At 47.8% G+C, this 25,605-nt stretch overlaps 9 protein-coding genes across 9 annotated transcripts; 3 read left to right on the top strand and 6 right to left on the bottom strand.

Annotated features, from left to right (window-relative positions):
• Positions 1–2,239: 2,239 nt before the first annotated feature.
• On the bottom strand, positions 2,240–2,611 carry ONS95_004714 (uncharacterized protein; the record flags this gene model as incomplete). Its single annotated transcript, XM_058498086.1, has 1 exon — positions 2,240–2,611. One exon carries the CDS (start codon positions 2,609–2,611, stop codon positions 2,240–2,242), a length of 372 nt encoding a protein of 123 aa, XP_058351596.1.
• Positions 2,612–2,919: 308 nt separating this feature from the next.
• MXR1 (Peptide-methionine (S)-S-oxide reductase) lies at positions 2,920–3,630 on the bottom strand (the record flags this gene model as incomplete). Its single annotated transcript, XM_058498085.1, has 2 exons — positions 2,920–3,266; positions 3,378–3,630. 2 exons carry the CDS (start codon positions 3,628–3,630, stop codon positions 2,920–2,922), a joined length of 600 nt encoding a protein of 199 aa, XP_058351595.1.
• A 3,410-nt stretch (positions 3,631–7,040) lies between these two features.
• On the bottom strand, positions 7,041–10,723 carry KLP5 (kinesin-like protein Klp5). Its single transcript, XM_058498084.1, has 4 exons — positions 10,488–10,723; positions 10,401–10,440; positions 10,230–10,349; positions 7,041–10,183 (listed from the first exon to the last, which is right to left on the bottom strand). The coding sequence occupies exons 1-4, from the start codon at positions 10,528–10,530 to the stop codon at positions 7,393–7,395; spliced, it is 2,994 nt and encodes a 997-aa protein (XP_058351594.1). The 5' UTR covers positions 10,531–10,723; the 3' UTR covers positions 7,041–7,392.
• A 173-nt stretch (positions 10,724–10,896) lies between these two features.
• Positions 10,897–15,196, bottom strand: ONS95_004711 (uncharacterized protein). The gene is made up of 4 exons (XM_058498083.1): positions 14,239–15,196; positions 13,496–14,182; positions 12,371–13,451; positions 10,897–12,322 (listed from the first exon to the last, which is right to left on the bottom strand). Exons 1-4 carry the CDS (start codon positions 14,653–14,655, stop codon positions 11,595–11,597), a joined length of 2,913 nt encoding a protein of 970 aa, XP_058351593.1. The 5' UTR covers positions 14,656–15,196; the 3' UTR covers positions 10,897–11,594.
• A 1,464-nt stretch (positions 15,197–16,660) lies between these two features.
• On the top strand, positions 16,661–18,129 carry ONS95_004710 (uncharacterized protein; the record flags this gene model as incomplete). The annotated part of the gene is made up of 3 exons (XM_058498082.1): positions 16,661–16,822; positions 17,027–17,149; positions 17,406–18,129. 3 exons carry the CDS (start codon positions 16,661–16,663, stop codon positions 17,784–17,786), a joined length of 666 nt encoding a protein of 221 aa, XP_058351592.1. The 3' UTR covers positions 17,787–18,129.
• A 598-nt stretch (positions 18,130–18,727) lies between these two features.
• ONS95_004709 (uncharacterized protein) lies at positions 18,728–20,048 on the bottom strand (the record flags this gene model as incomplete). Its single annotated transcript, XM_058498081.1, has 2 exons — positions 19,601–20,048; positions 18,728–19,513 (listed from the first exon to the last, which is right to left on the bottom strand). Exons 1-2 carry the CDS (start codon positions 19,859–19,861, stop codon positions 18,728–18,730), a joined length of 1,047 nt encoding a protein of 348 aa, XP_058351591.1. The 5' UTR covers positions 19,862–20,048.
• A 639-nt stretch (positions 20,049–20,687) lies between these two features.
• ONS95_004708 (uncharacterized protein) lies at positions 20,688–21,335 on the bottom strand (the record flags this gene model as incomplete). The annotated part of the gene is made up of 2 exons (XM_058498080.1): positions 20,688–21,230; positions 21,297–21,335. The coding sequence occupies 2 exons, from the start codon at positions 21,333–21,335 to the stop codon at positions 20,688–20,690; spliced, it is 582 nt and encodes a 193-aa protein (XP_058351590.1).
• Positions 21,336–21,825: 490 nt separating this feature from the next.
• Positions 21,826–23,315, top strand: ONS95_004707 (uncharacterized protein). Its single transcript, XM_058498079.1, has 2 exons — positions 21,826–22,340; positions 22,390–23,315. The coding sequence occupies exons 1-2, from the start codon at positions 21,858–21,860 to the stop codon at positions 23,230–23,232; spliced, it is 1,326 nt and encodes a 441-aa protein (XP_058351589.1). The 5' UTR covers positions 21,826–21,857; the 3' UTR covers positions 23,233–23,315.
• A 733-nt stretch (positions 23,316–24,048) lies between these two features.
• On the top strand, positions 24,049–25,441 carry ONS95_004706 (uncharacterized protein; the record flags this gene model as incomplete). The annotated part of the gene is made up of 4 exons (XM_058498078.1): positions 24,049–24,366; positions 24,631–24,946; positions 25,076–25,338; positions 25,415–25,441. 4 exons carry the CDS (start codon positions 24,049–24,051, stop codon positions 25,439–25,441), a joined length of 924 nt encoding a protein of 307 aa, XP_058351588.1.
• Between the last annotated feature and the right edge of the window lie 164 nt (positions 25,442–25,605).

Here is a 25,605-nt window from a genome sequence, read left to right as displayed (position 1 = left end):
GCCTGAGTTGCATCACCACTTTATGGCCGTTTCAACTCTACGCAAGGTGCAGTACTCCCATGTTATGCGAATGAGAGGGGTTAGCTAAGCCCAAACAGCTCACACGAGAATGCTTACTACAGTGTAGTACAGCGCCTCTACTCGACCAGTCAGACAGCATCAATTTCCAGTCCCAGAATGTCATCATGACGATCGTTATTCAACTTACAAAATCGTTTTACAATCTGTGTAACTTGCCGTCTATGTTTGGACATAGCGGCGGCTTTCGTGAAGATAAGGCGGGTCAACTCACTTGCCCGTTTCAGATATCTTATCTCAACTGCATAGGAACGTTCGGAAGGAAGTCAAACTGGAGCTATCACACATCAGGAACCGAATATTTCGAGAAAGCTTGTTCACACGCGGTATGTAAGCTTCTATGCTGGCTGGTAATTTACCAAGATGTATGCAGCTTCGTGGCAAGAACTGCCCGGAAGCTTGAGGTTAATTTGTGGTACAGTGCTTACTGGGCGATGGAGGCCTTTTTCCAGAACTGACTTTGAGGAATTGACACTGATCAGAGATAAAAACTAAAGTCAAATGACAGAAAAAGTTCTGCGGCTCCGTACACATATCTGCACCCTTTAAATTATCCCGACATTACACGCCAGTGCCTAAATATTGCCAGTACCCAGTGAGCTCGCTAAGACCCAGGAACAACGTGCGAGACCTGGGATTAGACTCCCAACCCCACAAGAATTTGATTACTGCTCAGAGACCCTGTTCAGTCCTTATTTGATTTCTCACTGGACAAGAAAGTGTTCTTTTTACTGCAGTGCTACTCTGCTCGGTATCCGTCAAAGCGCAAAACAACCTTTTCTCTCAACAGGTTGAGGTGAAACCAGAAGTCTTCCGCATGAACTAAACACAGTATTTCTGAGTGGAGGGGCAACTATTCAGACGATCAATGGTCAAATACAACCAAAAGATGGCCTTGACCTCCTCTACGGTAATAAATCTGACACCGAAGCAATGCCAAAAGACAAGACAAGACGAGACCAGGCCGGAGAAAGGAAACGAAACCGGTATCACGTGGCACTCGAATCTCACCAAGCCAGGGTCTTCGAGCAGCACGGACGGACTCGACCTGAGTATGTCAACTGTCTACTCACAAACTCATCCATTACAGTTCCATCCCCTGCATCTTCAAAGCCCTGAAAAATCATGCAACCACTGCGTCATACCGCCATGCGCCTACCACAAGGCTGACTGGCTGGCTGGACGGGGATGACATGCAGCTTCCATTCGAGGCTGAGCACCGGGGGGCCAAATCTCACCTAAATATCATCACATCAAATGCATAGCTTGTAGGCGCAGTGATGCCAAATTTTCTCTTTCTCTGTACGCACTTGACCCACTCCGATGTCTCGTACTGAAAAAGTCCCCGAAGTCTGGTATTCGTTTTTGAAGATCACCGATTGTCTTGGCGCGAAAGACAAAGTGTTCCTCGCCTGTGACTTGGCGAGGAGGGGGGGAGACGTGCATATGGATGAGAATGGAGCAACGCCAGAAAAGAATACGGCGAACAGTTAGTGCTCAGACAGTGGAGACTGTTCATACGGAGCGAAGCTGGCATTGTTAGGTCTCCTAATTATCCGGTGGCGGCCAGTGATGACCAAGCCTCTGAGCGGATCTTTGTTTACTTTAAGCGAAGCGACGATTTCGAATTGCCTCTTAACTTAATGCCCTTCCAACCACACAGTCCAAATTTACTGTGTAATAGTCCCTGGAAATACGGCATTCGCCGACTAGAATTCGCCACAGCTAGTCGATCAAGCGATCTGTGCTACATACAATATGTTTAGTTACCCGAGTAGATTCAATGAAAAGTGCAACTGTACTCCAAACCATAATAGTTAAGAGTAGCAACGCAGAAAATGCATCTCTCCCTAATCTTCCAAGTAATTCTCATCAGTCCTTGAACCGTTATCTCCTAAGTCGATTAAACACTCCAATACGCAACAGCATCAAATTCTTCAGCCGTCACCAAGGCCAAAGCCACCAGATCAGCTTCAGCTTTCCATCAAAACATCAATATCTCACCACTTATTCAAAGCTAGACCCCCTCAATGACTTCCATCATCAAAAATTTACATCCCCGAGCATCTCCGCACACAGCATACATCCCTTCTTCATCCCACGCCGCCCTGTCTTCAACTAAAAGCAACACAGCCGGACTTCCTACGTACAATCCAGGGCATCAATAACTCCGCACCCTCTCAAACTCCCTTCTCCGAGTTAACGAAAGATCTCTTCGCTCTAATACGCACCCAGGCCTTGTATACCACGGATGTGGTATCATACGCCGGGGACTGAAATCCGTGTAATTTATATATGTACGCACTTTCCCCTTGCCCTCCTTCCTCTTCTCATCCTCAAATCCCTTCCTCTTTCTCGTCATCCAATTCAAACTCCAACCCCTATTTCTCTTCCTCTCCAACTCCCCTTTCTTCATCGCATCCATCCTAGGTACAATCACAGAATCCATATCTCTTGCCCGCAGTCCCTCAACTTTGATGTACTTCTTGCTATGTGGTTCTTGAACTTGAAAGGGTCGCTCGAATTTTGACATGTGGAAACATAACCAATTGATTGATTCCAAAGAAAAAAGGAAAGTACGCCTTCCATGAGTGTGTATAGTGTCGGAATGACGCGTTCAAGTGGCTTTTAGACTGAGTAAAGAATCGAGAAGAAATGGAAATAGTACATTGTGAAAGGGCTTTTCAAAATTCGGAATTTGTCATTGAAATTGACCAAGTAAACAATTCTTGCGACTGTTAATTGCTGTTTTCAAGCCCCCAAACTTACTCATACAATCTATCATCATTCATCAATCCTGCTATCAATGCTCTCATCTCCACCCTCCTCCACCCTCAACACCTACAAAGCCGGAAAGCTCCTCAGGAAATGACTCGGGCACTCATACCCACCCGGGTTATGATCCAAATACTTCTGATGATACGCCTCCGCATCCCACCACTCGCCCGCCGGCAGAATCTCCGTAACGACCTTCCCCTTCCACCACTTCTCATTAACCAACTTGGTCACCTCCCTCGCTATACTCTCCTGCTCGGAGTTGTGATAGAAGATCCCACTGCGGTACTGCGATCCTCTGTCTGGACCCTGGGCGTTGGATGTCGTCGGGTCGTGCATCTTGTAGAAGAACTCGAGGAGTTGGCGGTACGTTACTTGCGAGGGGTCGAAAGAGACTTGGAGAGCTTCGGCATCTGTTGGTTCAGTTAGTCAATGCCTAGCTCAAATCCACATATCAAATCCACGATCCACATCCAAAACTCCCCACCACACAGGAAAGGAATCAACGAAAAGGGCAAACATACGACCCGTACTCCCCGAGCACACAGCCCTATAACTCGGACTCTTGGTATCCCCCCCAATATACCCAACGCGCGCATCATAGAGTCCCTTCCCCTTGAACTCCTTCCGGAACATGTGCTCGACGCCCCAGAAACATCCTGCTGCGACGGTGGCTAGCTGTGCGCCTTCGGGGGCGGCGACCGGTGCGCTTTCGCCGAGCCCGAGACTGGTGCTCGCGCTGAAGGGGCGGATCAGGCGGTTGATGAAGCCGGGCATGGTGAAAGCCATTAGAAGGGTTGCGAGGAAGAAGAGGAGGATGGTGCGGGGTCGTGGACTGTTGGTGGGAGGCAGATTGGTATCTTTATGTACTGGGGTAGCTTTGTGAAGCTAGTGGTGGTGTTGATCCTGTAGACTCGGTGTGATTACTGAGGTTGAGTGTTGTGCTGGTTGTAGGTATAGACAGAAAGTGTGAAATGGAGGGGGGCGAATTGGAGATGTTTATGAAGCTCTCGATCTTGCTCTCACGTTGCAGGGTCGCTTTCTCGGATGCGCCATCGAGGCGTCATGGAGGGGTTGCAGGGATGGATGGAATGGGCAGAGCTGACAAATGAGAGGGCCGAGGTCATCCTCAGCCACTGTTGATTCCACATTGCGCCATTCCAAATTCTTTTCGTTCTTCACAGCCCTCAATCAGTCTATCACACAACTTGTTAACGCGAGATTCCGAGGTCGAGCGACTGCGATGTGACGATAGAGGCGCAACTGCAATACACAAGTGATGGCTGAGAACAGACAATTTGGAATCTGGCATTCTTGGTCATGTGACCAATGCCTTCTATCGATCTACAGCCTCAATTTCCTTTTACTAGATGCTCTCATTTTGCGTGTTCTGTCAGATATTTTTAAGTTGTGCTAGTCGTGTTTTGCATAGTCTGCTCACAGAGAATTCACGTTCAAGTCACGTCCTTCCTCTTGAGAGGACATCATCCTGTTCCGTTTCTTCTGACCATCTTGGAATCAATGAGAAGTCCCTCGGGAGACCAAGTTATAAGTTTCAATTCTGCCAAAACTTCTCGCATTTACAAGCGAATTGCACGAGAAATTCGCCTTGGTGATTTGCGACATGAAAGGGGGTCAGTCAGTGACTTGACCTGTCTACTAAAAGAAAGTTGAAATTGGATTGAGATGTGAAATCAATCTCCCCTAGTTTTCCAGATATCTTTGATTCGGCTGGGCTGTTGTTGCCCACCTAGGTATGAGTCGATAACAAGCAGACTCTCCATTCCAGTGATCTGGTCGCATGCCACATTCGCATGGACAGTTGCAAGTTTGACAGCGGCCGAGTTTTTCGTAGGCCATTAATGCTTATTATCTAATGTTTGCTTAACATATGTGTCCGTATATGTAACCCTTTTCCAGATTCAAAAAGGGGGTGATGGCCGCCTCCAAATGCAGAGGCATTGAATGTATTGGAGGTAGACATGGAGACTTGAGCAATGCCAGGATGAATCATACTTGTCGCCATGTTCGTTCATCGACATGCAACACGAGCACGGTGCGCTTTTGCGGCCTGTCACAGCGATATGTCTATATATTGGCCAGGGTTTTTATCCATATCCTCCTCCCTTCTTCCCATTCCCGACCCGTCTATTCATAATAGCGATACTTTACTTCATCAGGTTCCTGCAATCCTGCACAACCATACAACAGAGCCAAATTCCCGTCAAATTACATCTAAATCACCATGGACTCTGACCAAAAACAAGTTGGTCCCCCAGGACATCATCACAACGAAGCCTCCGAGGCTACACAGAGCAGCAGCCCCCCCTGCAATGAGCAAATCGTTGCGAAGCATTCCCTAGGCTTCCTCGACTTACCTTACGGTAGGATACGGCCCAGCCCAATTCATCGATTCCTCTTTTCTAACAAGATCCAGACATTAGATTCATCATCTACAAAATTTGCTTCGTTCGGCACATTGGCATTGTCCCAGCAGTCAATCGATATCGTCGCCGGCTTCGTCGCAAGGATAAGCATCTGCCAGATGATGGCCAGGTGTACCGCAAATACTCAGCTTATCGGTACCAATGGGAAGGAAATCCTCAAAGACTGCCCCAATGGAGCACATAAGGCCTACCAACTCGTGACGGTGCGATCGCGGAGGTTGAAGTCTGCAATACCTACTTGGCAACTCCAGAACAACAAGCATTGGTTTCCTTCGCTCCTTTGTCGCCATTGGCCCCCATAACGCCGCTCAATTGAAGTCAATCAACATCACTGGGACTTCCCAAGTCGAGCAGCCCTACTACCGCGGTTTGGGCTTTGCATCAACTCTCCCTGTGTACACTACACCGATGAGCCGAGTATTTCACAATTTGACCAAAATCACCTTGCACAAGAACACTAGGGATGACTCTTGGGGCTGTCGTTATAACCCGAACGATTATGACGAGGACGGCAACTAGATCGAAAGACTTTTACGAAAGACTGATGATGAACGCATCAGCGAGGCAGTGGAGAAGTTAGTCAAAGGCATTCCACAAGTCAAGCAACTACATCTCGGTCGAGAACGGAAACGAGTATGGTTTCAATGTTCAATCCAGTTCTGGTCTCTATGTGGACCAGGAGTGGAGACCTGCGATGAATTGGATCCAATTGGTGGGAGACCGAGCCAAGGGCGGCGACTCTACCACCCAAAACGCCACAATTTCTGATGAGAAAGAGGAAGTGGCAGATTCTTCCAGAACTGGAGACTCCTCATCTGAAAATTTCGTGGAGGCTGCCAGTAGCCAGCAACTTGATCACCTGGCCGATCAGCTTGAATCTATCACATTATGAGAGCACCCTTTATTCCTCTTGAGCCTCTGCTTTTGATTGGATCATAGTTTTGCCAATTCCAAGTCTGAGATTGGTGGGACTTCTCTTGGACCCTAGATTTTGGTGCGCCTTCAGGAATAGGTGGAGAAGTCAATAAATGCGACTCTTAGTATTCATCGTCTTGAGTAACAGCGACCTTGATTTACCTATCATCACGGTAGATGCCCCTGCTTCGCTGCAATCGGCAAAAATCACGTGGTGTTTACATACCATTAGCCGGTACTATATCTCATTCAACCACTTCTAGTCCAATATACTACGATCAAACATACCAAGGCTCCACTTCCTTCAACGGCACCCAATCTCGCGAAGCCAATACAACCCAACACTCCCAACTCGCAGAAGCTTCCTCTAACGCAAGAAGAAGAAGAGACACAGCCAACACCGGTAAAGCGGAACATGGCAGAAATAGTGAGAAGACTACGGTTCTCCCACCACCAAAATCGGCATCAAAGTCCCTGAATCCCTTCGCAAATTTGATTGACGACGATGGGGACGAGCAAGAAGACTAATTTCTTCAGTACTAGTCGGGCCGAGGTCCTCGAACAATTGAAATGCTAGATATCAGAGGTCATGATTTGGAGTGCTTCGATATTTTTAGTTTAGACGGTTTTGGAGCGGAGGTGGGGGACACGTAGCTTGGTGGCAGTTTAGAATACAAATACGTTGCTAACGTGAAATGAAAGTACTCCTCGATAATAGTAAACCCATGGAAAACGCGTGTTACGTTGTGATCGAAGACTCGGGAAATCTTGGTTTGATTGTCGAGTCACAAACTCCTTACTTATCTTATATGTAATAGTTTTCTTTTTCAATTCAATTCGGTTCAACAACTACTGTAATACACTCTGCACAGACGAAGTCCCCACCGCCCTAACCTATGATATGATATGACGACAAACAAACAAACAAGCAAACACCCCTTTCCTCAAGTCGCCCCCCACGCCAAAACTCAGGACGCCGCAAAAAGATACAGGAAAGTCATTATCATCATGCTTGCTTGCTTGCTTGCAGACGCCTGCCTCCATGCAAATGAATGCGATGCGAAACACAAAACCGCAGAAATCAACAACCACAACAACTCCATCCCCCTCAAAGATATTCATACAAGAACCAAAACCACAACCTCAACCACAACATGGCTATCTACTCACTCATCACTCATCTCCATCCGCCCTTACCAACAATACCAGCAACACTCTCCCTAGCCTTCGGCGTACTACCAATGGTGCCATTAAGTCTAACCGCCGCACTAGCCATCGTCCCACTAACCTGACGACCTTCACCAATGGTAGTGCGCCTCATATGGTTCTTGACAACGGGCGCAGTGCGAGGGCTGAGTACACTAGCCGAGAACGACGATTCCTTCTGGCTGTTGACCATCCGTCTGGCATGGCTTGCCGTGAAGAGGTTGTTCTCGTTCGGTGGCGAGCCAGACATGGTCGCTGCTGTTGGGCTCCTGGCGCGTCGGTGGGTTCGAGTGGCGGAGTCGTGGACGTTGGATGCTCTTGAGATGGAGCCGGAGCGCTTTAGTGCTTTGCTGATTTTGGCGCCTTCGATGCGATCGACTTGCCATCCGCTTTCTCCTTCTGATGAAGAGTTATTACCGCTATCCGTAGGCGTGATGCTGTTCTTGGCTGTCTGCATTATGTTAAGTGAAGTACGGTTGATGGCGTTGGATGCAATGATATCACGCAACGGGGATTGATCATTGTCCGACGACGAGAGATTCGTAATAGTGGGAGGTGGAGGGGATCCTTCTGACTTTTTCGACAAGAATCCAGCTTGGAACCGATTGGCCTTGGGCTTGATTTCAAAAGATGGCTCCGGAGCTTGTGGAATTGGGGATGAGCCGAGAGAGTCGTTTGAGACATCCTCGGAAAGGTATGATGGCAATGCCGGCAAAGTTATACTTTGCTCGACCGAAGATACCTCAGGAGTTGATTCTTGCTTCTGTGGGGTTTTCTCGAACTCTGCGAGGGCTCCAGAATCTGTGTCATCTCGCCATCGAACACTGCGCTTCTTGGGAGTGAAAGAGATACCCTTCTTTCCTGCAACAACCTTTCTTCGGCGGGGCGAAGACTTCATTGGTGACGAGAAGACTTGTGGTGCAACTGCAGCCAGAGGTGGCATTGCAATCGGGGCGGCGTTTGTAGGAGCATACGCTGGCTTCTTGCGCTTTGGTGTTCCACGCTTGGTCGGAGGGAAAGCTTCGACTACCTTCAGAGAACCATCTGGCTTGATAACATGCGAAGCTGCAGTAGTGCCTGCTTGGAGCAGACGTTTGAGGACAGTCTTTGCGTGCTGAACGGCATCTTGCTCGCTCATACTGAGGATATCGCTGAGGGAAGAGATCATGTCGAATTGGGCAGACAGCAGGACCTGCATGATTTCCGAATCACCGCCCTTATCTTGCTCATAGACTTCTCTCAAGGCATCTCTGACAGCATTAGCCTTCAAGAGCTCTGCTTCGCGTGCTAAGCTTGCAGCTTCAACTCCATCCGCACCATCGGCATCGGCGAGTAAGCGAACGCTATTCTGAAGCGCAGAGTCGAGCGAGCGTTCCCAGTTGATCTTCTCTAGTCGTTGATGGTAGTGTTGCCTGCTATTTTCAAGCTCAACCAGGATTCCACTAGCCGTCTTTCGCATTGCCACAAGACTTGGTGGCATGTCCTCGTCCTCTCGAGAATCGCAGATGTTATCAAATGCACCTATCCAGGAAGACAACAAGCTGATCCGACGCTCAACTTGACGCAGTTTCTTCATGTTACCAGCCTTCTCTTGCCTCTCCGAAGCCGAATTTTCGAATGCTGCACGAATTCTCATTATTCCCTCTCTGACAATACCATCGCGCTTCTCGCTCTGCTTCTTGAATTTGACAAACGCAGCACCTTCAGAGTCTTTTTGCTGTGCTCGAAGCTCGTTGATCAATGCCATCTGCTCGTCAATCTTCACCAAGAAATCCTTGACGTGTCTATTGACATTGTACACATTCCTCGTAACCTTGGTCTGGATATTCTTTGCACGATTGGCATATCGTAGAGTATTTTGTGTTTCGTCGAAGTGAGCGCTCGACGGACTTACACAGACAATCATGACTGTCTTGCAATTTCCGCCCAGAGAGAATTTGAGGAGTCGAGTAAGCTTCGAGTTCCGGTATGGGACATGATTCTTTTTCCGGGGATCACAAAGCGCGTTGATACAGCTACCAAGTGCAAGAAGAGACTTGTTGATGTTGGCGCCTTCCAGTAATCTCTCTCCACGGTTCTTTGTAGCACTTGCACGTTCACTTCCTGCCAAATCGATGATACTGAGTGTAGCCATGGTATGGGGTTCGTTGACATCCGCATTTCTGTCTTTCTGAGCAAGATTGATCTGGAGAACGGCGTGGGATCGTGATGAGGTGGCGTTTGCTTCTGTTGGCGAAATCGTTCTGTATTCGTTGCCCTTCACGATCATATCCATCACCTCCTGAACATCTTTGGGGTGATGACTGGAGAGACCGGCCACAGAAACAGCTTGATTAGCATCTTCCCGTAACATCAGCCCCTGTTTACTACCTCCAGGTACCAGCAGGTCGCGGATCGTTTCGTTGTAGATTTCAAGGTATGAGAGCGAAACTTCGGTGTGTTTCTCGTCGCTCTTTTCAGCAATCTTCTCGAACAACTCCTGCATGGTCAAGAAGATGATTCCTGGTTGCTGTGCTGTTCCAGTGATCGTGTGTGTTTTCCCGCATCCCGTTGCTCCGTACGCGAAGACCGTGGCGTTGTATCCCTCCATAACACTATCCAATAGGCCTCTTGTAGTAGCTTCGTAGACCTCGCCCTGTGTCGTGTTATCGTCGAAGACTCGATCGAACCCAAAGGTTTGATCTTTTGATCTTTTGCCCATATTTGAAACCATCGATCGGCCGAATTTCTGAATTGGATTATCCTCTGGAGGGTCGAATATTCTGCTACCATCAGTTTCATCCTCTATCTAAAACAAACAAAACATACAAGCATTTATCGTCCAGGACTTTGATCACTGGTCGGATTCCCTTGCCCCCTAATCTTGGTGCGGGAGCTCCAGCAAGAGATCCATCTCCCAGGAACATCGTTCCATCGTCGCATTTCGTTCTACATAGAGTCAGACCATGTCTTGCTATCCTTGGGGATATAGGTGCTTACACTTGCGCCGCTTCTCGAATCGTGAAAGGTCGAACTCGGACTGCTCAAGGTTAGCATTGGGATATATTTCTAGCTTGAGCTACATACCAGCGACCGAAATCGACGACGCTCCTGGGTCTGCGAGAGACATTGTGAATTGTATTTAGTGCTGTCGGTCCACTCCCATCAACAAACGGTTCGTAAACAAGTCGCGCAACCTCTCGGTCTGGTATAGAGTTGAAGCAGAACTACCCGGAAGAAAGCAGATACAGTCTAATGAGCGAAAGAAAGAAGTTGTCGAAATTTTGTCGGCGTCGTCGTGGTTGTCGTGGTTTGCTGCAGATTGTTCGTTGACCATCAGTGACGATGTTTTTGGTATTATTTGGTTTCCGTCAATGTTGCTGTGGAAACCGCGATAGAGCTAGTGCTGTTTGCGGGAAGCGGCCGTCTTGGCGAAAGGAGACATCGGAGCCCTGGTGGCCCCACCAAAACTCCTCCAACTCCCGTTGAACATCGACGCGTCAGTAATCTTATCATTGTTTAGTAGCAAAGTGTTTTCTTTATTCTCTGATTGGCTAGAAGACGCTGGTTATCAGCAATGGTACTTTAGGTCGCTATTATACAGCCTGGCTTGACACCCATTTCATGCTTTCTTTCCATTGTCAGTCCAGCTCATGGGAGGTACCGTGTCCCTGCACAGGACTGCCCAAGCCACCGACTTTCATTATTCTAAAAACATCAGAATCCTCGAAAAGTCTCGTCTCCTCAGTCCAAGTTGGAAGACGGCCTGAAGAGACCTCCAGCATCAAGAATTTACCTGTGTTCAAGAACATCGTCAAGACGAATGGCGCGAGAAACCGATTGTGGATATCATGCTTTTTATTGATACCTAGATTCATGAATACCAGTGTGATTTTCCTCCGCCACCCTTCAACCGATCACCGACCGTTACCACCCATTAGCTATTAGTAGTCATTAATAAAACTATCATACAAAGTCGCAAATGCCAAACACTACTGTTAAAGTCGCATTGAGCGTACCCCACCATGTGCACACTTCGGGTATCCAGTATATCGTTAGTCCTTGCGACGCCAGATCAACCAGCCAAACCATCTAGTGCACCGAAGACGCCCGTCATGAGATCCATAATGCAGACCCGCCAAAGGATTGCAGACTTTTGAAATTCCCGCGATATTCACAAATGCATCGTAACTTTCATCCAGACCCAGGTCCCATTTCCTGGCCTTGGCCCAAGAACGTGCTCTGCGGCCAGCTATTGACCACTCCATTCAGGTTCCCCATCGACTGGTCGAATCCAAGGACGGGCTGCAAACCATTCATATCCGACATCGCAGTTTGAGCACCGTTCACAGCCGCAGCGCTGTCCCGAGCATTAAGAGATATGAGAGCACTTGCACTGTAACGATCTTGAGACTCGACTTGTCCAATGCTGTGGGCCCACTGCTGCCAGGCCTGTGCACCTGGAGGGTTGCCAGATATCGAGCGTTGCCATTGGTCGTTTTGCTGTGTTTGAGCTGGGGCCATTTGGAAGCCTCCGAGAAGAGGTGGCTCATTGCTGGATGGAGGGTAGTTAGCGAAGGGTTGCGAATTGTCGTGGGGTGTGTAAGCAATGGTGGATGGTGTCTCGGCATATGTCGAGTACACTGTCGCGGCAGGGTATGGAGTTGTGTGGTGAGGAACCTGTCCATGAGAAAATTCTGTGGTGCTGAGGCCGTTCGCCGGAGCGTTCTGTTCGAGAGCGTAGCCTGGCATGTTTCCGTAGGCGGAGTCAGAGTCTGATCGCTGAAGCTGCATCTTTGAGTCTGCAGGAGAACTGCTGTTCTGGATGTAGGAAGGGTTTGGAGGAGTGACTCTTCTATCAAGCATTCCTAGAGTGCCCTCAATGACTCCACGCACAGCTTCCTTCAAACTATCGCCAGAACCTTTGAAAAGTTAGACCTAAACCAGACCTCGAGTCGGGATGTACTTACCAAGAAGACGACCAACATCCCCCATGATGTTCAGCCACTTATCCATATCAGCTCTAAGAGCAGCAATCTCTGCCGACGTTGTTGATTTCTTGTCATGCGTTGCGAACAAGGTAGTGGTGATAGCCATAACGTAGACAGCGGCATTGTACCAAGTTGTGTCGAGTGTGTTGTACTGTTGCAATTCCATGACACAGCTCAACATTTGACGGGCGCAATCGTCACAAGCTCGCATACCCTCTGCCTTGAAAGCTTTGTCATCCGTCATTTCCACTGATGGATGTCTGAGCAAGAGGCGGAATTCCAAGTACCACATCTCTGCGTATAGAGCAAAAGGCCGATTTTCGGTTCCAGCTGTTTCTTTGGTGAGTTGAAGATGTGGTGGTAAGTTGTCCCTCCAGGATTGGACTCTGGCTTCCAGTGATTTAACAGTTGTGATGTAACTATCGGGATACCGACGAACTGCATAGATGTTGCTGTAAAGCTCCATGTAGAGTGGCAATATACGCATAGCTACCAAGCCAATCTCATGTGTACAGTTACCTGGGCGTGAAGTGTCGAGGCCGTCTTCGGAAAGTAAATCGTCGTCCATGACTTCCGGGAACTCTACATCATAATCTTCATACCTCAGACTCATTGGACGACCAAGTTTCCCACTGAGTGTGACTTGAATTGCAAGGATGACCCAGAAGGTTCGCTTTCGCATTTCGATGTCTAAAAGATTTGGTCTCGCCTCCACAACCCATCGCTTTGCCGAGAGGTGTAGCCCAAGCTCAATGGCGAGTGACATTGTGTTTTGAGTCAAAATCCAACTGGCACCGGGCTTTGGAAAGTTTCGCAGGTGGAGACAGATCAAAGTCATGGCTTGCACATCTTGAACGGTGTGGCTGCAAGAGAGTTCGTAGAATTTGTTGAGTGAATAATGGTAGTGCATGTTTGACTTCACATTGTAATCATTCTTCACTCGCATGTCATCATTATTTCGGACGGAGAACTGAAACAGCATGATGGCAAATACCATGTGCACCATGACAGTTTCGGCGGTTGTTGGTCGGAAGGTAGGATCATCGTAAAATCGAGCCAACTACAGGAATTAGCCTATATCACGGACGATTACAGAAAACGTACCATTTTCATGTGGGTGTTCTTGTGTAGAAGAGGGGTGTATGGGTTCAAAGCTCGAAAATACCAGCTGGCGTACTCGAAGCCTAGCGAACGTTCCGGGAGTTCGACGTTCGTCACCTTAGGATTGACGTTCAATGCCGTTTGTAGGAACGATTGGTAGGATTTGTTGTACAAGTTTGCCTTCGACTGCTCATCCTTTGGCTCATCCATATCCCAGGAATCGAAATTGGCGATATCGATCTCCATTCCAAGAATGGTCAATGCCGTTCCCTTAATGGCACTCAGATTTGAATTGCCAGCAGATACTCCGAGATACGTGGATCCGCAGGCTCCTGGTGTAGGGACTGGAAGTGGGCGGAAGATGTTGGTCTCTTGTCGAGGACTGCCAGTCAAGTCCTGGGGTGGGTATGAATTCGTAGCATTCCATGTTGGAGCAGGTTGCTGATATTCGTAGCCGGTACCTGCATTTTGATACCCATTTGGAGACTTTATGTTTCCACCGAGTTGTATTACTTGACGTTCTAACTCCTCAATGCGAAGTCGAGAGTTCCGATTTTGTCGCTCGAGTGCATCCGTATATCCTCTTCTGGTCGCAAGCCCGGTGATCCTGTCTGTAGTGACGCATTCCGTTGCATTCTGCTCGCAAGGGCCACATCCCGACTCGCGGGGATCGCATCTGATCTTTCGTACCTGCAACACATGTTAATCTAAGCTCGGGTTCATCGTTGCAAGCCTGTGAGACTCACCTTGCATCTGTCACAAGCCTGTCCGGTTCTGTTCGAGTCCTTTAATTTCTTTAGGACAGCCTTTGAAAATTCCTCGGGACGCTCCGTTCTCATGTGCTTCGCAGGTGAACTATTGACTGGTGAACCATTGCTGCTGTCGTCCTCAGAAGGGCGTTTCTGGGGCATGGTTGGAGTTGAGGTCGCAGCTGCAGCTGCAGCTGCATATGATGCGCCGGCAGAAACCGTGGAAGAAGCCGGCCGGTATTCCAACGAACGGAATTGACTTTCGAAGTAGGGGGATACGCCGTTGGAGTTCACCACGTACGACGAAGTGGTTGGCGCATGCGATTGTGCTTGAGGGTATTGATAGTTGAAGGTCTCTTGGTCTTCTCTGGCGTAGACATAGCTGGGAAGGCCAGCCAGAGGACCTGAACTCATTCTGGCTACCTTACGCTGCTCGAGGGAGCGCTAGTCCAGATTGACGCTAGTCCTCCGTATGAAATGCCACTGGAATGCTTTCGCAATCGGAGCAGCGCAGCGCAGAGCAGAGCAGAGCAGAGATGTAAATGAAAAAAAGTATTGTTCAAAAGTCTGAAAGATATAGTCTGGAATAGAAAGATGATGCATCAAAACATTTCACAAAATACGAGAATGTGTTGCTACCAATCCTCAGCCGGAGGCAGACAGCGGCAAGAGTATCCACGGTCTCTCCAGCCCCAGTCACCTCAAGGACTAAGGGCTAGACTTTACGCATAGGGGTGAGCAGGGCAGGGCCACAGATTCCTAGGCAATCCTTGGTAGGTACCTTTTGTTTTCGACTTGTCTTCTCTGGGTAAAGGACATCTCTGAAAATTACCCAGGGCCCAAGCATCGCCACCGATTCGACTATTCAATAGGATAGGACTCATCTGTGGCGATGCCAGAAGTACGAGGCAGCCAAGAAATCCTGAGAAAATAGCACAACCAGTTAAAAAACAACCATTTAATGATGGCCTCTGCACCTTTCATACCTATCCTATCCCTTACCGGTTTCAGTGCACCTGATGAATAATGTAATGCAGGCAACTTCGCACTGGCCAACGCCATCCATGTATCGAATTACACAGCATCAACGGTGCTCCTCTCCCAACGGTGCTCCTCTCCTTTAGCAGCGGAGATATCCCACATTCCCCGTTCCCAGCGAAGCGACCCCAGTCTCTCGCAGCAGCATGGCATGGATCCTTTGATCATATGGCGCAAGAGCAAAGTAAAATGCCACTCTTGTGCGGTGCATGGCGGTACCCTGGTCCTCTCCATGAACACAAGGATGCTAAGGTTTCTTACCCTTGGCGTCTTCCCAAAGCAGCGCATCTCACTCCGGACAAAACCCATAACACCCTTGGCGAACTCTTCGAACCCTTCGAACCCTTCACATTACAGTATTATTCAGCTGGCTTGTCCTGGCCTGTCCTGGCCTGGCCCTGGCCTGGCCCTGGCCTGTCACCGACAGATCCCGATGGGCGCTAGGGGATCTGCTCACCTCACCGCCAAACATGTCGGATCATCAGCCATGCTATACCATGTCATACCATGCCAGACCATGCCATTATTATGATATGTTTCAATTACCTACCCTACCATTCTGTGTTTCCCGGATCGAATCCGAAGAAGACTACTGTACTCTACTACAGTATTGTTTGCATTGTCAAATTTGCACCCTTGCCATGCCAGCGTTGCATCTGTGTGTTGTCCGGAATCCGGCAGCCAAATAAGCTTCACGTCCACCTTACCTTACCTCACAGTAGATTCGGCACCAGTCGGTAGTTGAGTGCGGAGTCCGGACGGTGCTCCGTAAATTTACAAAAGAACCGTTTCACTTCGCTTCGCTTTAAACCCCCAAGGTTCTCTCCTTAACGTCACAACAAGCTCGAAGGCTAACATAGATTACCTACCTACCATACGAGTACCTACCTTAGGTAGCAGCGAATAATCCGCAGCCAGAGAGGCAACTAGGTAAAAGGCTTCTATTCTCATCTCAGGTTTCATTACGACCTCTATCCTAGCATCGATTGATCCCACGTGGAAAGACCATCCATCGCGCACCCCTTTTCTCAAACTTCTGCAGCCGCACCGCACCGCACCGCACAACACAACACAACACAACACAACAGCACTGGCTGCAACCCATCGGATACCCCAACCAGCCCTCGAAAACAAGCAAATTCGCTGCTCCACTCACAGCCCACAACACTCTTGACTCCATAGGGCTGAACACCCAGTCGTAATTAAATCCATCAGGACCATAGGCGTAACCACTACTCCTTGCCTACCCACCTCCTCTACTACCGTGGTCAATAGGCAGACCGGTCCAGAAGCGTGTCAATAGCCGGCTCAGCCGAATCATTTCACACGCTCTCCCATCATCCTAGTCGGCGCCACTCAGCCCTACAGGGTCCAGCACAAGATGTCGGCGTCGCACTTTCAGACAGTCCATCTTGAACACCTCCCGCCCAACTATGACCTCCACATCGCACTGTACCGGAACGTCACCAACGCCGCTTTTCTGCACTCGCAGCTGCTGGCTGGTAACACGGATTTCGAGTATGCGTTGATTGATGCTAGTGTGGTTTGTCACCCTTTCCTTCCTTCTCCCTCGCACAAAGACTGGAATCCAAGGCAAAACTGTGCGCTGTGATGCCCCGCCAAAATTCTTGGAGGGGTAAATCACGTGATATATACATTGTTCGGTCCAACTTTCATATGCACTTATCCTCCTTTCACACCAGATAAATTCAAACCCTTGAAAGCTCAGAGATTAACAAGAACCCAGATCCTATCTAAAGTTCACATTCTAGCAGCCGCTTATCGCGCCGTCAATGATCTACTAGAAAACAGACTACGGAGCCGCAATGTCCACTCAGAGATCGTGTTCTCACTCTCACCTAACAACAATGTTCGTCACAGCCCCATTTTCCCTAGAGCGGTCTTATTTTGATCACAATGACATCAAGCCCCTTCCTCACTCCATTACACTACATTACTCCTCACTTCTCTCCACTCCTTGATCCCTACTCAGCCCCATCCTCTTCCCCCTTTTCCAACCCCCTCCCTCATCCCCCTCCACCCTTCAATTCCTCCCCCCTAACCACCCTCACCAAATCACCAAATCTCCCAAAAACTCAACTAACCACCCCACCCCCCACCACCAGATCGCCGAATCCTTCCGCCGCTTCGGCATAACACCCAGCACCACAACCCTCCTCATCATCAAACTCTCCACCCCCACCACCTCCTTCCCACTCTCCTCCATCGCCACACACCTCTCCTCCTCCATCAAAGGCGAGAACATCCCCTTCACAGATGAGAATCTAGCAGAGACCGTGGATGAGAAGAGGGTGAGGAAGATTTATAAGCTCAATGCTAGTCATCCAGGAGGTGGTGGTGGAGGAGGTGGTGGAAAGAACGCTCTAAATGGGAGTGGAGAGGTAAATGGGAACGGGAATGGGAATAGGAAGGTAGGAGAAGACCTAAGGAGAGAGTTGGAAGTTGGTGTTTTGGGGGCGATGGCGTTGAGGAGTGTGACGAATTGAAGCTGTTGGCGATGTAGATAGATTGGCCTGTGGGGAGAAAAATAAAAGGCAACACTACAGCGTTGTGACGGACGACAAGGATGAAATGGGAAATGATAGATAAAAAGATAGATGATGAGTTACGAATCCATGAGATGAAATGAAACGGAGGAGGTGCAGTGCAGCCTCTGATCGTACGCGACTTGGCCCTTGCCTTAGGTTGCGAAGATCTGAAGAGATATTGCATGAAGTTTCTGAAGCCAATGTTACCTTTTCTGGTCCTTTGTAATGTCACGAGGATTCTAAAAATAAATTTACTGCTGCATGTTCAAATTTGGTTTTTGCATTTTCTCTAGAATTAAGCTTCTGTCTCTACCATTTGCGCCATCTCCGTTTGTAATGTTCTTCGTACAATCTCTTTATCTTTCACTCTCTTAGCGAAATAGAAGTGGATTCGTCTTTCTGCAACACCCTAACCAACCATGGTTATCCTAGCAAGATGTCTTGCAGATAATGAAGAGAATGGGATGCTAAAAGGAGAGCTGAAGTCAAAATTGTGCAGGCAGAAGAAAGTCCGCTGAAAGGCGTGTGTCGCAAGAAAGGGGTTCGGAGTATAGATCGCAGTGACTTTGGTCTTTTATTTGTCGATTTTGGAAATGGAATAAAACAGAGAATTGTATGAGCGGAGTTTGAGTTGCATGACAGTATTCCGGTGGAAGTCCTCTGGAAGTCGTAAGTGTGGAAAGCATCTGATCTTGGAGAGTAGAGAGTTTCGGTTGGAAAGGAATTTGTCCTTGTCGACAAATGTCAGCTTTGGGTGTATCGCGACAATAATACTTGTTGCGCAGGGAATGAAATGATTGAAGTCGGCCGAACGGACAGAGTTGTCAGACAGGATGGCTCTAGATCCGTGCAATTCTTCGTATGATCGTGGAGACTGAGCCTTTAGTCGCGATATCAAACTACCAGTCTTCAACGGTAGTATCCCATGGGTAGTCATCGTCGCCTTCGATCGTGCTTACTAGGAAGTAGTCTTCAGAGCTGTCTTTGCCAGCTTCCTCTGATAAGCCATGACGGATTGTTAGATCGTTTTGCATGAAGGAGGCCAGGCCCTTCGTAATGAATGAAGAAAAAACTCGTTCGTTTTCAAGCATACCGCGGAGCAGTCTGGGCAGGTAGACATGGCCACTCCCAGAAAACTTCTGTGCTTCCAGGTCGATTGCACGCCTAAAACAAGCCAAAGGACGGCTGCTGAACGCGTCATCTGCTGTATTATGGTCGCCTCTAAGGGGTCCCTCCTCAACCATGGCGTGAATAATAGTATGAAGAAGTCCTGAAAGATCAGATCTGAGCTTATGATAGTGTGACAGAGCCAGTCTGTTGAGCTTGTTGTCGGTCATTTGTTGGAAGACTGGGTTGGAAAAAGGCCCGAGGCAGTATATCAAAGAGTCCTCGAACAAAGCTTTGTGTCTAAGCTCAATAGCTACTGAAAGTAATTCAGAACAAGAATCTCGCAGGTCAACACGAGACAAGCTATGGCTTCTTGCCAATGCCCCATCTAAAGTCCGTGAAACTAGGGGAAGACACATGTAAAATCGAGCCAAGCAGGTCATATTTGACAGATCTTGCACCCTGTCAAGCCTGTATGGCAGCATGTACATAGCCTTCAGAATATTGCGAAACGCACTCGTCTGATAGCATCTCTCGTGCTTGCTCTTGGCCCACTGGGGTCGATTGAGATCGCCAGCCTGTATTCTGTTTGTCAGTTCAATTGGTCATGTTCGCGATTGTATCCAGGAGCCAGGAAACAAGGATTTAATGGCAAAGCAACCTACGTTTGGACCAGCACACACAAGCTGCCAATCTTTTCCATCATCCACGATCTTCGTAACCCAGTCGTATTTGAATCCATCCGAAGATTCGACAGCAATCTTGTCCGCCGAGTCGAGGAACTTGAAGAAGTACTGGGAGTGCATTTTCAAGATTGCTGAGCTGACGTGGAATACTTTGCTAAAGACTGTGAGACGAGTATCAATCTCCATACCTCGAGCTCTGAAGACAGTGGGCTCTGGTGTAGTATCGTTGTGGGTCGCCATGTTGAAGGTGAGGTTCTCGGTTTTACTTGATACTGGTCTTGGTATGGAAGGTCGATCTTCGCAATTTGGTTGGCTCTCGCTGACGAGATTTAATTTCGCACGCGTTAGAGATTGGGTGAGTTCCAAGTGGGTGAGAAATTGTTGTTTGGGTTTGGAGGAAGGAAACGAGGAAGACGGAGAAGGAGTGAAATACACAATGGCTATACCCCTGTAAAAATAGGCGAGGTTAGTTCCTCAACGCGTCAACATCACCTGCTCAGTGTAGGTGGGTGGATATGTTCTGGAACAGTCTATTACTGCGAAGTTATTTTCTGGCATCTCTCACAGCTTGTTAGATATAAAGTCAATGGGAATAGGCAAAAAAGTAGGTAAGCGAAGTGTTTGAGTGGGATGAGGACTTTCAATTTTCACCCTACCGTAACATAGCATGCCTCTGCTAAAGAGAATGCAATATGGTTGCCAGGAGGAATATGGGCATACTAAATTACCTTGATTCTCTTCTCTGTAAGTCTGTATTGCTTCCAAATTTCCACAGCGCATTATGGTGTCGATTTAACGATCTACTAATAACAAAGTAAAGTTGGATTCATCAGCCTTTCACTCCGATATCTCTTGGCACAAGGGCCAAGGACGCCAGGCCATAGAAGCTTTTGCGTAGAATTAGTGATGACTGAGGCTTTCGTGTCTTCCAAAGCACATTCCAACTTGCTCACACGTTGAGAAATTAATTCAATGGTTCCCACAAGGCCGATTATGAAGCCAAAATGTGTCTCTGTCAAGCGCTTATGGCAGAAAGATTTTCTCAACCTCTCAAAACTGAAGTAAACTACCAATCGATCTCAGAGGAATCCCAAGGATAGTCATTTGCCTCTAGCATGTTCAACAAGAAGTGATCCTGGCAATCGTGGACATCCTTGCCGGCTTCGATCAACTCAACATTGCCAATTGAAAGATGTGACCGCAAATCCAAAGCAAAGTTCTCTAGAACAACTTTCTTGGCGATTCCACATCCTCCGCTATACATGATCTCTTCGTACAAGTCTCGGAAAATCTTGGGAACGAGTAGCTTTCCATCATTGGAATCTCTAATTTTCATGCTTAGAGTCATTTCCTTGTTCAACAACGCAAGTACCTCGTCTCGGCTATTTCTGACGTCAGTCACTGGAGCAATTAGGTCGTAATGTCGACTACGGACATGAGCGCTGAGTTTGAAGTACATATGGTCTGCAAGTGTCTTCAGATCCTGGTCTTCGAAGGTCGTATAGATTGGATCGTTGAAGGGTCCGAGGCACCATATCATTGCATCTCCGGAAAGCGCTGCGTGTCTCAGCTCGTCGTAGAAGTGCTTGATGACAGCATAATGCATGCACTTGGGCATGTTAGACCTTTTTTTCGGACTTGCTGGACAACTGTGATGTCGTGGGCAAGGACTTACCCGAACTTGGAGAGCAGCTTTGCCTGCACCATATTCCATTTTGTCGGCGGTTCTAGGCTAGTTAACGCCAACAGAGACAAGCGTTGACTGAATGATGGATACAAGATCATTGAGCGTTGTTTTGCGGAGATGTTGGACTCTGTCACGTGGACATCCTTGCACACACCTTTCCTCAAAGTACCTAGGCAGGTATAGTACTTTGCCAGGTGGGAATGATGTTCTTCAAGACGATGCTATATGCACTCCACGTCAACCCATCTTTGTGACCAACTTGGAGATTTTTCGTTCCCAGGTGGAAGCCTTTCGTCAGTCGTAGGGAAGAGTAGTTGGAAAAGAGGTTGATCACAGTCTCTCGAGAAACTTGATGGTTCAAGACCCTGCAATAAACAACAGGTGGAGTGCCAAAAGTTCCAGTCTTTCGCAGTTTATTCAGATTGTGTCACTTTGAAAATGCAATCCAGGGAGGGCAGCCGGATGGCACGTGATATGTTGTACGCTGACCGCTGCCATGACAAGGCAGGGCCAGCGGGGTTAACAATATCTCACTGGGCCACATGCTTCATGCGACCACTGCAACTCGAATATCAGATATTACACTTCCATTTCAAGCTTAATATACCTAGAGCTTTGTTATCTGCTTCCTGTATCTCCAAGTTAAGTCGCACAAGACATTCTCGCGATCGACGACTTTCCACCATGGCAGAACCTCCAGTAAAAAAGCAAAAGATCAGCAAACCTGTCGTGTTTACCACACCCGGCCACCTACCAGACACGCGTCTCGTTGTCTTCGATCAGGAGTTTCACGTCCATTCAATCCTACTTAAACTTCATTCCGCGTACTTCAGAATGTTCCTCGACTCCCCAGACAAGGCTCCAAAAGCCACGACTGTTCCTACAAGCGCCACAGCTAGAGATCCTTCAACCACTGCTGCCACCTCATTCATCTCGCTCAATGGACTGTCTGGATCCTTCAAATATCATTGGGTCACCAAGATCGATGGTGATGATTCCTCTGGCTGGTACCTCACCGCTGCTAAACCAAACGTAAGATACAGACCTCCTTCAAAGTACCATCACTTATGACACAATACAGACAGATTCTACATCCACAGCTGCCTTCTCAGGTAATCTCTTTCGGGAGATCAAGATGTTCAAGGCAATGCTCTGTGCATTTTACGTCAATCCATATTGTATCAGCAGCTGTTCCGAGCTGTCTATCTTGACAAGACTCGCCGACTTTTACTGTGCTTTACCTATCGTGTCCCGGACTCTTAACATGGCATTCCTCTCAAGTCCAGATCTTATAAATGACCTTCCCAACCATCGATGCGAAGCTATTGAGCTAGCTACAAAGCTGAGAAACAAAATCTTGTTCAGAGAAGCCCTCGTGTGGATCGTGGGCCCTTGGAGTATGCCGATGTACCACACTCTGGAAGATACGAAATTGCGGAAGATTGCCCACAAAGTATACGCAGACATTGCTCTCAAAATAGTCGATATCAATCACAAGCTTCTGGCAGTGATATCGCACGAGGTCAATGTAGTCAAAATGGAAATCGAAGATTCTCCAGTCAAGCGAGCTATGGATCAAGCAATGGATCAAGCAATTACACGGACCAATCGTCGTGGTGATTTTTACATGCCTAGATACTTCAGAGAGTTAGACAAAGCACTGAGAGCTTACAGTATATACCCACTTGAAGAATTGCTTGAAGATGCCATGAATGGCCTTCTCCGCAACAACCTTCTCTTGAATAAAGGCACTCTGAAATCGGGAAAAGCCACGCCTGTGATCCCAGAGGAAGAGAACAATATTGACGACGAAGAAATCCCGGAGGAAGTGAGGCCAGAGACTCGAAGTATGGAAGATCATTTTCTTTGCGCAGAGATTGAGGACGAGGATCTTCCATGGGATGTCAATGAGACAGATTTCTAGACATGATCAGTTCAACTTGGGAAATCTTCGTGCCACTGCTAAGAGCCTTGAATGATAGCACAAAAGTAGAGACTTGATCGATATGATGGTACGAGTACTTACGAGCCTCTCATGGCTCCATGAGATAATGACATTTTCAGGTACTTCTAGACACGCTTCGTCTGTTGGCAAAGGTTGCCGGTTCTGGGTGCCGGAAATCGTGAGCGACTTTTATTTATTGCCAATGTATCGAACGTCAAATGAACATCGGGAAATAATTAAAAGTCACTGAATAGTGCAAATACCCATGCGCCGCAAGTATTGTAGCTCACCTAGAATCGACAATTGCATGAAGCTGTCTACTCGAGCGATCTAATAAGCTACGACAATGAAGATCAAGACAAGCGAGGCAGATCTCATATCAATGAGAGAGCCGGTTGATGTGTCGTGGAAGGGAGCATACTTTACTCTTGGTGCAATCACAATAACTAGCAACAAGCTTACCCTGGTGCCCCATTTTGACTCCCAAGTTCACTCTTCCTGGAGGCTCCCTCTTTCAACATGCTGTTGGTACAATGGAAACTCCCCCGATATGGTGAATCAGGCGATGATTCTTGAGTGGTAGCTTGCTGAAATCATCAGCGAAAAAAAGGCGAGCTACCAAGAGCGTGAAGTGAATGTTGATTTACAGATGTGCTAGCGAGACTAGCGTGACTTCCAACGTCTGCCTCCTTGAATTCCGCCAGAGGCTTCTTTCTACATCTTCCCCTCAGAAAAAAGTTCGAAACCAATTTTCAACAAACCTGAATTCGAAAGCTCCTTACAACACCACTCACTATGGAGCCACCACCATTAAAGAAGCAGAAGACCGATCCCAACACGCCAGTCATCTTCAACACAACCGGCGGCTTGGAGCCAGATATTCTTATTAACATTCTAGGAAGAGACTATCATGTCCATTCCACAATCCTCAAGCTTCACTCAGCATTCTTTGCCGCATTTCTGGACTTCATAGATAAGGACACTGCACGAAGTGGCACCGCCAAGAATACCAAGTCCTCCAAATTCCTGTACGAATGGATTACTAGGGTGGGTAACGACTCTGAAGGGCATGCCAACGGTGGTTGGTTCTTGATTGAGAAACCAAAAATAATCGTGAGTCTCCGCTTTGAACACTGCATTCAATATAATTCTGCTTTTCGATAAACAGTGGTTTGATTATCTCACAATTCTGCGCTTGAATATCTTCAAATCCATGATCTCTTGAGTTTGATGGACAAAGCTAATTTCGTGTACTCGCAGGGTACAAAGAGCCGTTACCACACATACACAGGCGAAATTGACCATCAGTAGAGCTGCTTCGAAAAGCTGCTCTGTGCCATCTACAGCCAATCGTACAATCTGACCACCCTTGCTCAGTTGAAGACTCTGGTGGAACTTGCCGATTATTATCTCTGCCTCCCAATCCTCTCTCAATCAATCAACAATGCACTATTGAACGAATCTTCTGACAAGTCCTTTATATCACATAATCCCTGCCAGGTCATGGCTCTAGCCTCAAAGATCAGACATAAGTTACTCTTCACAGAGGCTCTCATCTTTGTAGCTGGCTTAGTTGAATGGAGCTCGATCCCAGAATTTGAGAGGATGGAAGACAAAAGGATCAAAAAAGCTGCCAGGACAGCCCACAATGCATTAATGGCAAAGATTTTCCACATCCAGCAAGTTCTTGCGGGTATGTTTTCCATTCCCTCCTGGTGACGTCGTTGATCTGGGAGGATCATGCGGACACCAATACCCACGGGTGTTTGACCTCACGGCTCTAAATCCATACTTGAGGTCTTGAGACTAATTTACTTCTCAGATGCAGTTGTGAACGGATTTAGTAGTGAGAAGAAGCAGAACAAGCTCCGAACTTGCATGAGTGACAATATCAGTTCCTCTCTTCCGCAATATTATAGGAATATTCTCTCGGCCGGCCCATGGGACTCGCCCGACCATGAAATCGACTCCAAACTAGAGGATATCCTTGAGAATAAGCTGCCTTTTCCCCCAAAGCTCAATGCCGGGGATGATGGATATGAGGAGAATTTCTTCTGTGTAGAAATAGCAGACGAAGATCTTCCAGTACGTCTCCTTCTTCCCCTTGCATCCTACTACCCACCAGCAAGAATCTCATTTCAAAAACTAATTATAATTATAGTGGGATGTGGAGGAAAGTATCTGGTAATCAGATGAATGTTTTCCATTAGCTGCGAGCTCGAGGCTGGCTGGGGCGCACCGAGGTGTGTGGAGCTTTCTGGTGGCTGGACAGGGATCGACACCAAACATGATGGCTTCACGGGCTTTTAGGCTCTGGAAATGTTGTTAAAGCGTTCCATTTCCTTCTATTAC

The sequence above is a fragment of the Cadophora gregata genome (assembly GCF_030347475.1).
Source record: "Cadophora gregata isolate MNR1 chromosome Unknown scaffold_15, whole genome shotgun sequence".
NCBI lineage: Eukaryota > Fungi > Ascomycota > Leotiomycetes > Helotiales > Ploettnerulaceae > Cadophora > Cadophora gregata.
The sequence above is the reverse complement of the archived record's forward strand: the minus strand, read 5'-3'. Positions and strand labels throughout refer to the sequence as shown.

Bases quoted from the DNA above. Each gene is read 5' to 3' on its own strand.
- KLP5 (XM_058498084.1), bottom strand. From the start codon at position 10,530: ATGTCTCTCGCAGACCCAGGAGCGTCGTCGATTTCGGTCGCTG. The intron at 10,441-10,487 runs GTATGTAGCTCA...AACCTTGAGCAG, and splicing joins GTCGTCGATTTCGGTCGCTG to TCCGAGTTCGACCTTTCACG. The intron at 10,184-10,229 runs GTATGTTTTGTT...TGATGGTAGCAG, and splicing joins GTCCTGGACGATAAATGCTT to AATATTCGACCCTCCAGAGG.
- ONS95_004711 (XM_058498083.1), bottom strand. From the start codon at position 14,655: ATGAGTTCAGGTCCTCTGGCTGGCCTTCCCAGCTATGTCTACGCCAGA. The intron at 14,183-14,238 runs GTGAGTCTCACA...CATGTGTTGCAG, and splicing joins AGGCTTGTGACAGATGCAAG to GTACGAAAGATCAGATGCGA. The intron at 13,452-13,495 runs GTACGTTTTCTG...TAATTCCTGTAG, and splicing joins AGAACACCCACATGAAAATG to TTGGCTCGATTTTACGATGA.
- ONS95_004707 (XM_058498079.1), top strand. From the start codon at position 21,858: ATGCGACCACTGCAACTCGAATATCAGATATTACACTTCCATTTCAAG. The intron at 22,341-22,389 runs GTAAGATACAGA...GACACAATACAG, and splicing joins TCACCGCTGCTAAACCAAAC to ACAGATTCTACATCCACAGC.